This window comes from Heterodontus francisci, chromosome 18 (genome assembly GCF_036365525.1).
Source record: "Heterodontus francisci isolate sHetFra1 chromosome 18, sHetFra1.hap1, whole genome shotgun sequence".
Lineage (NCBI taxonomy): Eukaryota > Metazoa > Chordata > Chondrichthyes > Heterodontiformes > Heterodontidae > Heterodontus > Heterodontus francisci.
The window spans coordinates 75,649,122-75,668,109 of NC_090388.1; the positions used below are offsets into that span (position 1 = coordinate 75,649,122).

Sequence of the window (18,988 nt, forward strand, 5' to 3'; positions counted from 1 at the left end):
AAAAAGCCTTGGGATTTTCCTTAATCCTGTTTGCCAATGACTTTTCATGACCCCTTTTAGCCCTCCTGACTCCTTAAGTTCCTTCCTACTGTCTTTATATTCCTCAAGGGAAGTCTTTCCACATTTTCAGTGGTGAGTGAACAGAAGCAGAGGGTGGGGAATCTTTGGAATTCTCTACCCCAGGTGGCTGTGGAGGCTCAGTCATTGAGGATATTTCAGACTGAAGTTGATAGATTTCTAGATATTAAAGATATCAAGGGATATGGGGATAGTGTGGGAAAATGGCGTGAGGTAGATGATTAGTCATGATCTAGTTGAATGGAGGAGCAGGCCCTGGGGACCAACTCCTGCTCCTATTTCCTATGTTCCTATGTGTGGTCATTTTTATTCCAATTAAAACCTGCAATGGACACATACACATGCCCCTAAAATAAAATTGTCTTTAAGATTATGATGATCACCAGCGCCACATTATTGCTATTTGCATGTAATTCCTCGGTTAAGTTGTATATGCTGAAGACATTAGTATGGTAATGGAATCTAGTTACACTGATATTCCTCGTGGTTTTTCATTCTCCTTTTCCTGAAGAAGTTCTTAAATTCCACTGCATGCCTGTTCCCTCCATTTCCCCAAGAAATCAATTATGTGCACTGAAGATTTATAATGGCGAGTTTATACAATAGCAATAAATGGAATTTTTGACAGCTTCTGTTACTGAGCTCATACCATGTAGCTTGTAGGTTAATACCAACTGAAAGTCTGCAATGCGTAACTAAGCCTTGTAAATAATGGCTGGATATCAAGTTCAATATTCAGCTGGTGAGTTCAGAGACTGTGCCAGGTAGCAACAGCTATTGCTGATATAATTGCCGGTTCATTTGCATTATAAGCCGTTCTGGGAGACAATCAATCAAGCACTCTGTTTAGTAATAGCTTACTGATATCAGGCTATACAATTAAGAGGTAGAGAGTCATGTGTAATACACCATTTTCAGTATCATGTATTCTATTTCCAGGGCAACTCCTGATTCTTTTATGCATCCCAATTCCCTGAATGCTCACGCATTTGAATCAAACCTGAAGTGAAGAATTTCAAACACAGCAAGTCCAGTTATAGTGATGGACTTGGTAGCCAAAATGGTTAGCAAAATAGACTGATTAGATGGGGGGGATTCCCAACGTCTGCTGTAGTGAACAATGCTGACTGGTGATTTGAACAGGAGATTGATCAGCTGCTCACTACCCAATAGTGCTTGCTGAATCCCCTTTATAGTAATTCTTTGGATTTTCTAAAACTTGTACTGATCAGCTGGAATCCCTTTCTGTTGAACTGATTTCTCAGAACTTCTTCACTTGTAATGTTGAGCCACTTTGCATTTCATTCATTTTAAACCCAAAATTAGCATCCACAAATATTTTAAACAGCTGTGCTGCTCAGAATGCCAGCTTTAGGCCAAAGGCAAACAATAAAAGCACCAATATTCTGAGCAGAGGATGAGCAGCTCATTAACCAGCAGCTTACTGCCCAGCATTTAAAGTACAGATCAGTGACGAACAGCCCTGGCTCACCTGTGTACCAGGGATAACCAGCATAAAACTGATCAGTACAATCCATGGAAGATCCTGAGTTCATATAACTCATTTTAAGTACTATATCCACATGATCATCATTCATTTTATGCCGTATAAAGGTTACCACAGTGACTGTGGTTACCAAGGGGACTATTTAAAAATCAAATCATGTTAGTGGCTTGCCTGTAGTCATGTTTTGTTAAAAGAAGTGTAGAACTAGGCCATTTCACCAGAATGTGCTAATAAGTTCAATTCCCAATCTGAGCTGAATTAGTTGATATTAAATAGGGGCTTCCCTGATGGTGCACAAAGCCTTCAGATGTCTAGGCCCCAAGCTCTGGAATTCCCTCCATAAATGTTTCCATCTCTCTCTCCTCCTTTAAGATGCTCCTTCAAACCTACCCTTTGACCAAGTGTTTGCTTGCCTGTCCTAATATCTCATATGGCTCTGTGTCAAATTTTGTCTGATAACACTCCTGTGAAACACCTTGGGATGCTTTACTGCACTAGAGGCATTATATAAATTCAAGTTGTTGTTGAGGTAGAAGCTATGAAACTATAACCAGTTTGAGTGCTTTTAGGCCAGTGAAGGGAAAAAAAGGATATCTAACTTTTGCAGAAACTTTCTAATGGCAAAGAATCACTATTCAGTCTCACCCTTCACCAGCCAGCTAACAGCTGTAACAAAATAAAGAACAAGCACAGGTATGCAAAGCTCAAGTGGTGCTTACCTGAATGTGCGGCTTCATTTGTTTCCACGTGAGAGAGTGGTTGACACCTTGATTCAGGTAGTTAAGGACTTGCTGCAGCACACGAGGTGCAACGTATTGTTTCTGTCGGTGCTGATCTACCAACTTTAGCAACACCTGGGACAAGAGAACATTACCAATAAAGCACATAATCAAAGTACAGCACACCACTCAAGTGGACATGGGGCAAGCCAAAACACAAAATGTATATTTTCACTTTCACCAGAAATTCTGAGACTTGGGTGCTGGCTGAGTTTTAGCCTTACTAAATGTACCCCTCTTTTGCAATATTTCAAATCTGAGAGTTCATTTTTGTAGCAATTTTTTAAAAAAAAATCCCCCTCCTGCAGTTTTGCAGTGTCAAAAAAGTATACAACTTGCTTTTCACACTGGAAAACCAAGTCAATCCTATTTGAATTGGATACAGTTGATGGCAGTTAATTCTGATATATTGAATTCACAGCACACAAGCAGGTAATTTGGCCAACAGGTCCCATGCCACTGTTTATGCTCAACAAGAGCCTCCTCCCACCCCTTTCATCTAACTCCATCATCATATCCTTACATTCCTCTCTCTCTCGTGCTTATCTAACTTCCCCTGAAATGCAACTATCGTATTTGCCAGGGATATAGGTATTCGCTATATCAATAGCTTTTAAAGCAAAAACGGATAATATAGAAATAGCCAACATTTCAGTCTGTGGCTGGAATTTTATGTTGAGGCGGTGGCCCCACCCATCAGCTAAAAAGGGGCACAGCCCGCCTCCGCCGGGCCTGGAAGCCACACTACAATTTTGTATAGCCCAGGCCCTTAATTGGCCCCGGTTGGGATTTCCGCTCCTCTGAGGCAGGAGGTCCCGCCTCCAAGAGCTGCCGGTCAATCACATTTTGGGGATGAGGCATGAGGAGTAAGGACAAAAGGCACCAATTTTTGGAAGAACTGCCCAATGCAATGACATATATAAGTAAATAATTAAGTACTTTTTCAGGGGATGAGATTGAAATAAAATGGGATCCAACAAACTCCACTTGGATGATACTTCCAACAACCAATTATAAAGCTGAAGTATGGAAATTTGCACATATGTTCAGCTTGGCATGCCAGCTAGAAAGATCTAAAGTGATGGCCTTCGAGGGCAGAATAGTGGATAAGAATATAAAATGAAACTAATGGACTACTTAAGATGAACATTCACCCTAAAGTCATAGATAGCATGCCTTTTCATCTCTTTTGCCTGTGCTCCAGAGATTGCATCTCAGGGTTCCTAGAAAAAGGACCCACTGCAAAGTAAATGAACACATGAATCAGCTTCCCTGCCCCCATAACCACAATCCAAAGCCAGAGGCAATCACTGCAGCCTAAATCCCTTTCTTTTTGATTGCACTGGATTTTCACTTGTGTGACTGCATTTGATTGCAACTGCTAAGTTCTGACTGCAATCGAGAAGATTCTGTCGAATATTTTACTCACTTAATGCTTCAACTATGAATGAAATGCACTGATTGCCCGATCAGTAGATTATTCTAAACATTTACTGTAAGTACATAGGTTTTTCCTGATATATAATGCAAATATATCTTGCATTAATTTCATTTTTGTTCTCTGATATCACAATGTAGTTAATTTAATGGATACCGTTGAAGATTCTGTGCAATGAAGTCTTCTCTAAACTACCCCCTTACTAGATTGTGAAACCTAATCTTCTCTTGTCTTTCCTTCTAGCTCATTTTCATTACATTTAGCCATCAGTCACTCAGCCTGCAGAAACATCTGAAAAAGAAAACCCACAAGTAATGGCCCTTTGAGTAAAAGTAGCACTCAATGCTTGGCTCCATTACTATTACTTGTGAGTCAGAAGGTTGCGACTTCAAGCTCCAAGCCAGGAGCTGAACACAATGTAAATTGATGCACCAGTGCAATACTGAGGGAGTGCTGCATTGTTGGAACTGTGCTCCTTCAAGTAACATGTTAAACCCAGATCCATTTGCTTGTTCTCATGGCCCCTCAATGCTATTTGAAAGCAAGGAGTTCTCTGTCTCTTACCCAACAATTACCCTCACAAATAACACCACTAAAAACAGATCATTGATCTTGCAGGGTGTTTCCTGACAAAGCAGATCATAATATGCAGAGCAATCGCTGACGTCATCAGTGCGTCCAAACATTTGCCAGCTTGCCAGTATGAATCTGCATGTGCGCACATCGACGTCACCACACAATGATGCCAGACATAACGGCGTCCAAACGTTGCCTCACCCCTCAATGGCTGCAATCGCTGCCTCCATTCCCCTCAATAGTACTCTGCTTCGGTTGCTCGTTTCCCGCCCGCATCGCTGCTTCCCATTCCCACACCTTGGCCACTCACTCCCAGCCTTGCCGCTTCTCCCCTCAGCGACTCGCTACCGGCCTCGCCACTTCTCCCCTCAACCGCTCACTCTCAGCCTCGTCACTTCCCCCCTCAGCTGCTCGCTCCTGGCCTCGCCACTTCCCACCCTCAGCCGCTCACTCGCCGCTTCCCTCACTTGGCCGATTGCTCCCCACCACGCCGCCAGAAGTGGTGGGGAACGAGCCGCTGAGGGTGAAGTGAGCGGCCGAGGGGTGACTGGGCGACACGGGGAGTGAGCTGCCGAGATGGGTGAAGCGGTGAGGCGGGAAGCAAGCGGCCGAGATGGGGAAGTGGCAAGGTGGGGTGTGAGTGGCTGGGGGGGGGGGGGGGGGCAATGGTGAGATGGTGAGCGAGTGGTTAAGGGGAGGTAGTGGTGAGGTAGGGAGCGAGTGTCGAGCCGACTGGCACAGGAGGGAGCAGCGAAGAGAAGCTGTGATGGCAGGAGTGAGCAGGACACTGTTGGGAGTGGGATGGAGGCAGTGATTGCAGACATTGAGGGGTTTTGGGTTTAATTTGTTTTTGTGACAAATTGAGCAGCGCCATTTTTATTACTGGCAGCTGCTTGAGATGTCGCATGCAGTGACACTTGAGTCCATAAGGCTGCATTTGCACATTTGCCAGTACAGCGCCACCTAGTGGTTGCACTGTCAGCAAACGCAACCTTTATCTGATTGCTATTTGTGGGAGGTTGCTGATGCAGAATGGCTGTGTTTGCCATCATAACAGCCATTGCACTCCAAAAATAATTCACTGGTTGAATGAAGCACTTTGGTACATAATAAGGTGCTATATAAAGGCAAATATTATTTTGTGGTTTAATGCAGATAATAGCTCAATTACTCAGATGTGGACACAGCACCAATTTTTACACAGTTGATAATGCACATCCCAAAAGTCCACTTCAAGACAATCATCATGCTCTTACCTGCTGAATACCCACAGCATATGTTTTAAAAAAGAATTCTGAAAACTCATTATACTCTTTTGTTACATTTCCAGGGCTTCCATACCTGCAGAGAAAGTGATATTGGAAAATGTGTAATGAAGTCCAATGGTCAAGTTATAACAAAATATAATTGAATTTAATAGGTAGCAGTCTAAATATAAAAACCCCGGACAAAAATTGGTTTACTCTGTAAATCTATTCAATTAGTGGGTTGTATTCATACAGGAGATAAATGCAGGAATGTCAATCAGGACTTTAGATTGCAAAGCATTTTTCAATAAGCCGCTCTGGAATTAACTCCGAGACACTTCTGCACAGTCATTCAGCAGAACTTAAACCCTTTTATCTGAAGACTAATAGAGCACATGCCAGGCATTGAGACAATCTCTCTGCTTTATTAAGTGCTTCACATAATCCTCTTTATTGATTCTAGATCAGAACCAGTATTGGCCAACAATTTCTGTTGTTTCCTGTTCCCAAAGAGCAATTTGGGAATGAGGAGCAGTAGGTTTGCAATGTGTTTCTCTGGGTTATGGGTTATAAATTCCATACTATTCCCTTTTGCTCCATGATATATTCCTCCACCAAGCACCTTTCCTGATCCACAGGGGAGAGATTTGTTGTCAGGTCTTTACTCATGTTACTCTCTAGTCAAATACTGAAAGACATATGTGAGAATGATGGCAAACTGGCCCTCTCTCTCTCTCATCAGAATCACTTAGCCTCTGCTTAGCAGCTTCCCACAGCAGCATTTTTGAGATTGGGAACTTAACAGATGGGGAATGACCCCATTTCATCACCACTCTCTAGCAATGCTCTAATGCACAATGATACAGTATCACTCTTCCCAATCTGAATTTATTAATGTAGTGCAGCACTCAGTCTCTGGAATGCTAGATATTAACAGTGACAACCACTTTCTCTGCTAGCAAGCAGGTAGCTGTGAACCTGTTTTATTATTTACGGAAAAAAGCAATTTCAATATTGGCATTAATAAAAAGAAAATCCCTTCTTCTGCCAGATGTAAACAGTATCTACTCCCCAGTGATTTACCTCGAGTGTCTGTTCCTTCCTTTTATTCTTCTGCGAAGGCCTTAGGTCAGTTTTCTAAGTTAAAGGCATTGTAGAAATGCACGTTATTTTGTATGCTTGACATTCATTTTCCCAACCTTGGTAACAATTGATCCTAATTTGGGAAAGTTTTCAGCAATGCAGCATCTCCTCTTTATTTCTCCCTCTACTATAGACACTGGTTAATGATTGTTGTTATCAGTGTGGGTAATACCAGGTAAAAATGTCAATGAAGTTATTTAGACAGGTACCCTGATGGTTCATCAGGATTAGACAGTACATAACTGAAGCTTGCATATCAGGGAGATCCCAGGTTTCAGCCTCAACTAATGCTCAGTCAACTGATCTCAGCAGGGGTGAAGGTACATGCAGCTATTTAGGTGAAAATTGGCGAATATTTCAATTCACTCTCCAGAGAATCCATGTGTGTGTAAGTTAGATGAGTAGTCTCAGCTGTGACGCTGCCCATGAACATCAAGCTTGCCAGCACTCATCATCAACACTTACACATGAATAATGTAACTTAGGTAGCATATCTCAGAAGTTGACCAGACCCAATGGTGGTATACCCCAACAGGAATCACTGTAACCAGGGGAAGGGCAAAAAAAATAAAACTAGAGAGAAAGCCACTGTTCAGTGAATTATATACAAGTATGCTCCACTACTATGAAGCAATGGACCCTGAAGAATAGTGATAAGCGCGCAGCAACAGCAAAGTCTTTGTCAGGTATGTTAGGAATCAGTGGATCATCAAGGAACATATCCAGCCATTGAGGGATTCAGGGCGACACCCCACAATATGACATAGGCTTTAAATAGTTACTTTGAATCATTCCACACAAATGATGATGATGCTGAATTACCTGTTCAACAATATATCATTGATGCTAAAATTGAACATAAGAGTGGACTTCATTCTTCCTAGAATTAGAGGTCTTCAAGCAGATTGTCCCTGATGGTATCCACCCTGGGGTGCTCAAAGAAATAGAGGCTGTATTATACAAGCCACTTGCTCATATATTTAATAGCTCACTGAGATCTAGGATTGCTCCAATTTACGAGAAAGAGGCCCATGTGGCCTCTATATTTAAAGTGGTCAATATGTCAGGAGTAGCAAAGTATGGTTTAACTTCAATGATAGGCAGGTTGCTAAGATCATTAGAGACGTACTATATGATCATCTTTGATGTAAAGAGGTCATTACAGAATCTCAGCATGGCTTTTGAAAAAGATCCCGTCTCAGCAACTTGATTGAAATTCTTGGTAAAATTATAAAGTTGGTGTTTGTTGGAAGTCCAGTTGATAGTGTGTACCTATAATAGCTGTTTGGTAGTACAGAACATGAGTATTGCAGAAAATAGAGACATTTTGTTGAAGCATTTCATCTTGCACTCATCAGGACAAAATGCAAAAATACCAATGTAAGGGAAACAACAAATTCATACTGCATGAGAAGAGAGTGCTGACTGATTGGTACAGGCATTGCCATGGAGAATGCACCAGTTTATGGTGACTGACAGTTAACTGCGAAGCTTTGTTTGAAATTTAAACCAGGAAGCTTGACTCTGATTGGTCAAGGCATTGCCCTGAGGAATGGACCAGCGAATGACTGTCACTTATTTTGCTTAGCTGAAACAGGTGCAACTTGTGTACCTGTTCTTTCTGTCTGTAAAGAACAGGGCCCTGTGAATTAATATATGTAGCTTCCAGTACGCGCAAATGCGCTGAACTGCGAGCCCAACAGACAATCTTAAATTGGTTGTCAGTGTAATTCTTAGCAAACTGAAGATTATTTAGCAAATGTTCTCCAATCGCAGAATCGCATCTAATGTTGGACACTGTGTTTTGAGTTTTGCAAGCAAGGGCTGGCTGGGTACAGCCTGTACCTTGCTCGTTGCGAACAGCGAAAGGGGCATGTTGTTTGATACGATCTGCCAGTCTTTGGGATGTACGGCCTATATACCTAGCGTCACACTGGCACTGAAATTCATGTATCACATTACTCATTTGTGAGATAGGCAGGACATCTTTTTGGCTTGACGGCAGTATGCTGTTAGTGGTGAATGCCACATGTATTGCTACTGCACAGTAGCACTGTGAAACAGCTAGCTTCACCTGTTCTGGAGTAGAACATGGTAGCAGAGGATGGTTGCCTAAAGGTAAAAGTTGGAAACCCCATCAAAAAGGAAACAAGCTATGGCCTTGGTGTTGTCACTTCCTATCAAAAGTGAAATCAGAAGTAAAGTATTTTGTGAACTGGATGCTTGTCAGTTGGATACTGATGAAGGTTTGGATCTTCTATTAGAATTTGTGAATGAGATTTACAAGAAAGATGAACTATTAAATGCTTATGAGGCAAGGTCAGACTTTGATAGATTTTGGAAAATAGATGGTTATTCAATGGAGGTGTATGTCATGGATTTTAACAGACAATATAAAAGATTGAGGAAATTCAATTTGGAGATCCCTGGTTCAGTGTTAGCATTTAAATTGCTAGATTGTGTTAGAGTGTCGCATATGGACAGGCTCCTGGTTCTAACTGGGGTTTGGTTCTTGGAAAAAGACTCCTTGTTGGATCAGATGTCTGCTGCCTTAAGAAAATTTTCTGGGGAAACAGTCTTTTCCTGCAGCCTTGGTAGAACAAATGAGGTATTGTGCAGTGCTGGATTTCAAAATGGTCCAGGTACTGGACACAGGCATCAGTACAATGTAAGAGTTACAGACAAGAGGAATGAGGATGAAAGTACCTTTAGCAGGTCTGGCTATTATAACAGAAGACAGAATTGGAACAGCAGTAACAGACGAATGAATCCCAGGAATGCCAAAGGAACAGTTAATAGGTGCTTCAGGTATGACTCAAAGTACCATTATGCAACGAACTGCCAAAAGTGGAGAGGCAGGGTCCTCGAAATGACACATGACACAGAATTCTGAGGCAGAAGAGGAAGATAAGGATGTCACTCGTACAACTCATTCAGATTCAAGGAGTTTTAGTCCTTTGATGAATGCATTAGTTGCAGATTCATTAAACTGTGCTGTGTTAGTGCTTGCACGTCAACAGTATGTGGAGCAGACTGGTGAAAATGTTATCTGGATTCACTTAGTAGTGAGGATCGATGTAAGGTTAAGGAATATAAAAGTACTACTTGCTTTAGGTTTGGTGATGAAGTGACTAAAGAGAGTTGTAATTCCATGTAAAATGGCTGGAGTAAGCCACTTTAAACCTTCTATGAAAAAGGCACAAGTGAAATTTGATATGGAGCATGATAAGGCAATTGTTTTTGGAAAGTCAGTGGATTTGTAGTTTCACCAGTCAGGACATTATTGTATCCCCTTAACAAAACCTGATGTTTCTCGTCAGTGTATTAGAAAAGTATTAATGGCATCAGGTACAGGAATCAGAGAAAAATAGCATATTGTCTTAAAGTTACATAGACATTTGTTCACCCTTCTTGTCAAAGAATAAAAACACTGCTAAAGGATGCAGGTGTGATTGATGAAAGGTAAACAAGGATAACAGAGATTAGGGAGAAGAATGAAAGCTGTAAAAAGTACTGGAGGACACGGTCATGTCCTACTGTAAGCCTTCCATTGGCACATGAGTTTAATGAGGTAGCTGCCATGGATTTAAAGGTATGGGACAGAGACAAATAGTTTCATTATACATTTTAGAAACCTGGCAACAAGATTTAGTCTTTCTATAATAATTCATAGCAAGGACAAAAGGGGGATTATCGATAAAACTATGGAGAAAGTGCCACACAAGTGCCAGGCAATGACCATCTCCAACAAGAGAGAATCTAACCATCTCCCCTTGACATTCAACAGCATTACCATCGCTGAATCCCCCACTATCAACATCCTAGGGGCTACCATTGACCAGAAACTGAACTGGAGTAGCCATATAAATACCATGGCTATAAGAGCAGGTCAGAGGCTAGGAATCCTGAGGCGAGTAACTCACCTCCTGACTCCCCAAAGCCTGTCCAGCATCTACAAGGCACAAGTCAGGAGTGTGATGGAATACTCTCCACTTGCCTGGATGGGTGCAGCTCCAACAACACTCAAGAAGCTCGACACCATCCAGGACAAAGCAGCCCGTTTGATTGGCACCCCATCTACAAACATTCACTCCCTCCACCACTGACGCACAGTGGCAGCAGTGTGTACCATCTACAAGTGCACTGCAGCAATGCACCAAGGCTCCTTAGACAGCACCTTCCAAACCCACGACCTCTACCAACTAGAAGGACAAGGGCAGCAAATACATAGGAACACCACCACCTGCAAGTTCCCCTCCAAGTCACACACCATCCTGACTTGGAACTATATCGCCGTTCCTTCAGTCACTGGGTCAAAGTCCTGGAACTCCGTTCCTAACAGCACTGTGGGTATACCTACCCCAAATGGACTGCAGTGTTCAAGAAGGCACCACCTTCTCAAGGGCAATTAGGGATGGGCAATAAATGCTGGCCTGGCCAGTGTCGCCCACATCCCATGAATGAATTTTTTAAAAATGGATAGGGACCAGAGTTGAGGCACCAGCTAAGTTTCTGACTGATAATGGAGGGGAATTTGCTAATGACAAGTTCATAGACATATGTGAAAACATGAACATTATGGCCATGAATACCACAGCTGAAAGTCATTTCAGCAATGGGCTTGTGAAAGCAATCACGCAGTGATCAATGAAATGCTGCATAATATTAGCTGACCAGCCAAACTGCAAGTTGACTACTGCCCTGGCATGGTGGTTCATACAAATAATTCGCTTTATATGGTTGGAGGGTATAGTCCATATCAATTGGTCTATGGGTAAAATCCCAAATTGCCTTCTGTGCTGTGTGACAGTCCTCCTGCTCTAGAAGGCCTACAATTAGTTCCATTTTTTTCCTGCACATTTGAATGCTTTACATGCAGGGAGATGGGCTTTCATCAAGGCTGAGGTCTCGGAGAAAATTCAGAGAGCTCTGAGGCATCGTGTAAGGCCATCTGAGACAGAATTTAATTCAGGATATTTGATGTTATTATAAAAGAGATTCATAGGGAATGGAAAGGCCCTGGTAAGGTAATAGGTCGTGATGGTAAGAAAGCAGTTATCAAACATGGAAATCAAACTGTTAAGGTTCATTTCTCATAATTAATCGGGATTGATAACAAAACCTCAATCTGAGCAACTGATGGAAGGAAATGAGGCACCTTGTACTTCAAATGCTCAGGTGTTTTGTGATGAAGGTCCTGAGGAACAGAATATGGCAGATTAAGGATCAGAAGTGGTAATGTAATGTGAGCAATCATGACGCACAGGACAGGGCTATCACATCCATAGGCCAATTGCCCTGTGTAGGTACTCAGGTGACATATATTCCAGAGGGGTCGAGTGAGTGGAGGGATGCTACAATTGTGGGACATGCAGGAAAATCTACTGGCAAGTTTAAATATTGGTTGAATGTTCAGGATGATGGCCAAGAAGCGAGGTCCATAGACTGGCAGAATGGAGTGAGAGTGCAGAGAAAGAGTAGAGAGTAAGAAAGCGAAGTGCAAGTTCTAATAATGGGTCTGGAAGTGACTCTTGCATCAGGAAACGATCACATTCTGGAGCAAGAGCATCTGATAGCGCGAGAGGGAGATTGTCCAGTCGTAGTCCCGAAACGAGGCCGTAGTTTGAACAGATTACACAATGAAATGAAGGCTGAAGAACAGCTGCAATAGAACTAGAAGCAGAAGTCCTCATGACTGTGAAGTTTTGGTGGCTGCCAATAAATTTGAGGATAAAATGATTAGAGAGGCAAAAGAAAAGGAGTTAGTGTGTGCTCTGAGGTACCAGATAAAGGATAGCCAGCCTTGTCACATAGATGGATTTGTACTGAAAATGTCCCTGCAGATGGCACTTGTGAGGCTAAAGCGAGGCTAGCTGTGAGGGGTTTTGAAGAGCAACTGGGTGATACAGATGTTACAGTGGACTCTCCCACAGCTGGAAAAGTCATCTTAGAAAATCATTTTTTAGCTCTTTTGGCCACATGGAACTGCAGATCAATCGACATAAAAGTTGCATTTCTGCAAAGTGATACTTTTCAGAAGTGTTTCTGAAACTGCCAAAGAGGCAGCAGATGCAGAAGGAAAACTATGGAAACTAAACTAATGCGTCTTATGACCTTAATGATGCTTCCAGGGCGTGGTATTTCTCAGTGAGATCGGTTTTGCTGAAAATTGGTTGTGTTCAACTAAAAGCAGATCCCGCAAAGTTTTATTGGTATCATAAAGGGAAACGTTCATGTATCTTCATGATGTGCACTGATTGCTTATGGGGTGGTAGTGTGGAATTTGAGAAATGTGTTATTAATAAGATTAGATGTTAAAAATGGGAATCAGGCATGTGGGACTTTTAAATATCTTAATTTAGACATTAAGCAGAGTAGATCTGGAATAATTAAATCAACAATCCTATTTAGAGAGTGTTACCCCCATCCTGGTTAATCATGTTAGGTTTTCAGAGAAAGATGATGATTCCAAAGAGACGGAGCAATTGCAAAGCTTGATTGGTAAATTAAACTGGTTGTGCACTCAGACTAGACCTGCTGCTAGTTTCGATTTGTTGGAGTTAAGCACTACGATGAAACACCCAAAAGTAGTGAATGTATTAAGGGCAAATAAAATATTTTAAAAAATTAAATCTAGAGAAATGCATACTTAAGTTCCCATCCTTAGGTGAGCCAAAGAATATGAAACTAGTCATTTTTATTGATGTTTCACATGCTAATCTTGCTGATGGATATTCAAATGCAGCTGGTTTCATAATATTTTTGAAAGGTGAAAATGGTAAATGTCCTTTAGCTTGGAAAGCTAAGAAAATAAAAAGGGTTGTTAAAAGTACTTAAGCTGCGGAAACATCGGCTCTCGTGGAGGCAGTGGATAGGGGGTCCTATTTGTCAAATATTTTAGCTGAGATTCTGTATAAGGGACATACTGAAGACAAAATATCTGTTGAATGTTATGTAGATAATTGTTCCTTGTGAGGTAACGTACATTGTACAAAAAGTGTGAGCGAGAAAAGGTTACGGATGGAAACAAATGCTGGAGAGAAAGGAAATCTCCAAATTTAAAATGCGTACATGCAAGTCATCAACTCTGTTTTACAAAAGGAAATGCTTGTGCAAAGAAATTGTTAACGGTCCTAGAGGAGGGGCATCTCAATATTGCTTTGTACAGAATATGCAATTTATTTTAATTTGTTTTGAAATGTTTGTGCATGTTAAACTAAGTTTTATTTAAAGAAAAAGAGGGAAGCTGTTAATTGTATTTAATCAGATGCAGGTGGAGGGCGTTACTTGAGTATATAAAAGGGGACTCTTATTGAAACTGGGTGAAGGTTTGAATGAAGAACTGCATGTTTAATCTTTTTACTTTGTAAACTAAATGCAAGACTGAGTAAAGATTGGCTCCAGCATAATCCTTCAAGCTTTCTGGAATAGAACATTGCTAAGACAATAGAGAAGAGAAAGAAAGTACCAATCATTCTATGTGCAAAGCCTTGGTCGGGTCACATCTAAAATTAGTGTTCAGTTTTGGAGCCCATATGGGAAAAGGCTCAGAGAAGGGCCACTCAATTGGCAACTAGTTGAAGGGCCTTTAGTTTGCAAGGCAGGCTGAGAAAGCTGAGAAATTTATTTGGGAAAAGTATAGAAATGAAGAGAATCTAATTATGGTCTTGAGAATAATGGAAGAATTAGACTTTGTATATGTGGATAGGTTATTTGAGATAGATAAGTTAGGGTGGACAACAAGACAGAAAAATGACACCAGGAAGTTCTTTTCAGAGTTACCAACCTCTGGAATAAGCTGTTGGTACGTGCAGCCAGTGCAGATTTGTTGCAAGCATTCAAAAGGGAGCTGAATGGGTTTCTGTGTGCAGTAGTATGTCCCTTGTACTCAACGACGATGATGCCAGCAATGAAGGGAATGTAATTTCATGGTAGATGAGTGCACAGACTATAAAGGACAATGTGTGCTTAACATTGCCGACCACAAGCCTCACATAACTATGTTCCTTAGGAGTTATCCTGCTGATCCCTCTTACGGAAGAATCAGCAGCATTTTTTTACATTCATTAAAGGGCAATTAGGGATGGCCTAGCCAGCGATGCCCACATCCCATGAATGAATAAAAAAAATGCTGCTGATTCTTTCGTCTCTCACATCTTGTCTCCACATTGGCACAGCATTGTGGTTCAAATCTCTTCGCTCGTTCCCTCACTTTAGCACGTCATTGCCAGCTCTCGGTGCCCATGGTTTCCCCAAAAGTCAACAGCCATGTTGCATTGCTTCAAGTGAATCTTTAGTGTGTCCTTTTAATGCCTCTGTTATCTGCCTTATTTTCTTCTGCCAGTTCTCATAAAGCACCTTCTGTAAGTAGCAAACATCTGCACAAAGATAGGGTCAATGGAGGCTAGTGTCATCAGTCATTGTGATCTTTGGAACTGTGCTAGATTGCCTTGGGGAAGAAGTTGGAGAGAAATTCCAGACTTCTTTTCCTAAATTAGCCAAAGGTATTTTGCTTACCTCTTCCAGAAGATTGTGTGACTGCAGCGATGGGGAATGGTGTGTTTAAGCTACACCATGCTGAGATGGGATGGGCTATGTGGGTCAGCTGACCTTTTCTTATCTTTGTTTCAATGAAACAAAATTACAGATATTCTAGTTTCATCTCCTCAAATTAAACCATGCCAGAAGGAAAAGGAGACACAGATTCAAAATAGCGAATGGTGAACTTCGGGCTGATATCTGAAGGTCTTTAACACAATAAATAGTCAATTCCTGGAACAGACTATTGGCCAGGGTCATGGAGGCAAAAATCCTGCAACCATTTAACAGTTGAATATTGCAACTTTCTGATGCATGAGTTTAGATGGGCCAAACAATCTATTTTGTGATCTACACAATACCTTTCAAAGAGTCTTGTAACCAAGTGCAAAGCCCACTTCTTACACTTCCACCATACCAGCTCAGGCCTGTCGTCTTCATCGACCTGCAATGTTTCCTGCAAGTTTAAGGAACAAATTGAAAACGTTACGCATTCAACCTCTTCTACAGCATAGCACGCAGCATATTGCACCCCAACAGAAACTCATCAAACCAAAACACAATAGTTTTACAGCACTCAATTTCCATACTCATGTAAATTTAATATTCTGCTTCAAGAAGTTATGACATTTCTCAATTTTGCTGTTTTTTGAGACACAATTAAGTGTCGTGCTATTGCTACATTTTTTTAGGATTATAGTACAATGCTGTATTGTTACAAGGGTTGTTTTATGTAGTGGTACATATTGTGCTGCAGGAAAAAACAGTCAAACCAACATGCTTTAATGTTGCAATAATGCAATGCTCACAATTCATCACCTCAATTTGTTTTCACTAGTTGCAACAGTGACAGACCTGTCACCACCAATACTTCATCCCAGTAGGTGAACCAAAAGTGGGTAAATGGAGTTGAAGAACAGATCACTTGTGATCGAACTGAATGGTGGAACTGGCTTCTATGTTCCTTGAATGTTACAATGTTGAAGAGCTCGAAACATGTGGTGCAGGCACCAGCCAGATTTGAAAAGACAAAATCTGTAACTGTACTGTTAGGTGATAACATAAAGCATGAACACTTCACATGCTCACCATTATACTTTATGGAACTTCCAGTTTTGGTGAGTGGGGAAGATACCCTATTGGGCAGCTGCATGAAAATTTCACACACTTGCTATTACGAAGTTGTCAACGTAAATTTACTTTTACACAGAGATCCTGTTTGGCACAGAAATTCACTGCATCAAAAATCAAATGGTTAAGTGTTGTTGAAAAACAGTTTCATGAAATAGGTTTAAGAGTAGGTTTGAGTCATGGTGTACTGTCAACATGACTCAATTACTGCATATCACACATTGCTTCAAAGATTATCTCATCCAGCTCCTGTAGCTGAATTGAACCAAACCTTTTTATTTTTACATAAATATAAATCAATCCATGCAGTTTAAGTGACCCACCCATTCTGTGACTTGGGCAGTAATTTGGAACGCTAAAATTGTTTAACTACAAAACACATTTAACTGCAAGATTCAATATTTTATTTTCCCTATTCAAAAAATTAAATACGATAGCCAAATATAAAAATATAGTGCTCATCACTATGCACTTTTCAATTTACAACACCATCAAAGTATTGCAGGAATTGCAGTTGTGAAGTCACTTAGTCCAACACGCCTATGCCAGCTCCACCTCAGAGCCAACTACTTGAATCCAATTTCTATGCTCTTGCTGCATACCATTTAATTATTTTTTTCATCCTCAAGAGTTTATCCAATTTCCTCCTAAATGTCATCTCTTAATTACTGTGATTGGCATGGCCTTAATGTCCACTCATGGTAATGTATTCCATATATTCATGTGAAAAATGTTCAATAACCATTTATGTGAAACTATTTCTTATAACTTCCCTTTATGCATCCAGTGCTAAACACAAGTCTATGCCTTTGGTTGCAGATTCCTTGACCAACAGAAATAATCTTCAACTTTTTACTTTTTCAAACCCTCAATTTTGAACAGTTCTATTAGAGACTGCACCGCCCCCTCCACAGTTGTTCCCTGCTCCAGAGAATGCAGTGCTGGTAGTTTAAGTCTCATATCATAAAAAGTTCCTGCTTATCTTGATATTATTGTGGTGAATGTACTTTTTTTATTCGTTCAGGGATTGTGAGCGTTACTGGCAAGGTCAGCATACTGGCAAGGGCGGCACAGTGGTTAGCACTGCAGCCTCACAGCTCCAGCGATCCGGGTTCGGTTCTGGGTACTGCCTGTGCGGAGTTTGCACGTTCCCCCTGTGACCGCGTGGGTTTCCGCCGGGTGCTCCGGTTTCCTCCCACAGCCAAAGATTTGCAGGTTGATAGGTAAATTGGCCATTGTAAAATTGCCCCTAGTGTAGGTAGGTGGTGGGGATGTGGTAGGGAATATGGGATTAATGTAGGATTAGTGCAAATATCCCTGCTCAGCATAGTGGGGAAAGTCTTTGCTCGAGTCGCTTTAAACAGGCTCCAGAAGCTGGCCGAGCGTGTCTACCCTGAGGCACAGTGTGGCTTTCGAGCAGAGAGATCGATCATTGACATGCTGTTCTCCCTTTGTCAGATACAGGAGAAATACCGCGAACAACAGATGCCCCTCCACATGGCTTTCATTGATCTCACCAAAGCCTTTGACCTCGTCAGCAGACGTGGTCTCTTCAGACTACTAGAAAAGATCGGATGTCCACCAAGAGTATCATCACCTCATTCCATGACAATATGAAAGGCACAATTCAGCATAGCGGCGCCTCATCAGACGCCTTTCCTATCCTGATTGGTGAGAAACAGGGCTGTGTTCTCGCACCTACACTGTTTGGGATCTTCTTCTCCCTGCTGCTCTCACATGCGTTCAAGTCTTCAGAAGAAGGAATTTTCCTCCACACAAGATCAGGTGGCAGGTTGTTCAACCTTGCCCGCATAAGAGCGAAAACCAAAGTACGGAAATTCCTCATCAGGGAACTCCTCTTTGCTGACGATGCTGCATTAACATCTCACACTGAAGAGTGTCTGCAGAGTCTCATCGACAGGTTTGCCGCTGCCTGCAACGGATTTGGCCTAACCATCAGCCTCAAGAAAATGAACATCATGGGACAGGATGTCAGAAATGCTCCATCTATCAATATCGGCAACCACGCTCTGGAAGTGGTTCAAGAGTTCACCTACCTAGGCTCAACTATCACCAGTAACCTGTCTCTCGATGCAGACATCAACAAGCGCATGGGAAAGGCTTCCACTGCTATGTCCAGACTGGCCAAGAGAGTGTGGGAAAATGGCACACTGACACGGAACACAAAAGTCCAAGTGTATCAAGCCTGTGTCCTCAGTACCTTGCTCTATGGCAGCAAGGCCTGGACAACGTATGTCAGCCAAGAGCGACGTCTCAATTTAGTTTAGTTTAGAGATACAGCACTGAAACAGGCCCTTCGGCCCAGCGAGTCTGTGCCGACCATCAACCACCCATTTATACTAATCCTACACTAATCCCATATTCCTACCACATCCCCACCCGTCCCTATATTTCCCTACCAGCTACCTATACTAGGGGCAATTTATAATGGCCAATTTACCTACCAACCTGCAAGTCTTTTGGCTTGTGGGAGGAAACCGGAGCACCCGGAGAAAACCCACACAGACACAGGGAGAACTTGCAAACTCCA

General features: G+C 41.8%; 1 protein-coding gene across 4 annotated transcripts in view; it reads right to left on the reverse strand.

Moving 5' to 3' along the window:
• The window catches only part of ipo8 (importin 8), a 236,565-nt gene that overhangs the window by 122,198 nt on the left and 95,379 nt on the right, over positions 1-18,988 (reverse strand). For all 4 annotated transcript variants that reach the window (XM_068051011.1, XM_068051009.1, XM_068051008.1 and 1 more), the window contains 3 exons: positions 15,669-15,763; positions 5,635-5,719; positions 2,305-2,439 (listed from right to left, as the gene is read on the reverse strand). In XM_068051011.1, coding sequence (XP_067907112.1) covers positions 2,305-2,439; positions 5,635-5,719; positions 15,669-15,763 — 315 coding nt within the window. The remainder of the gene's footprint in view (positions 1-2,304; positions 2,440-5,634; positions 5,720-15,668; positions 15,764-18,988) is intronic.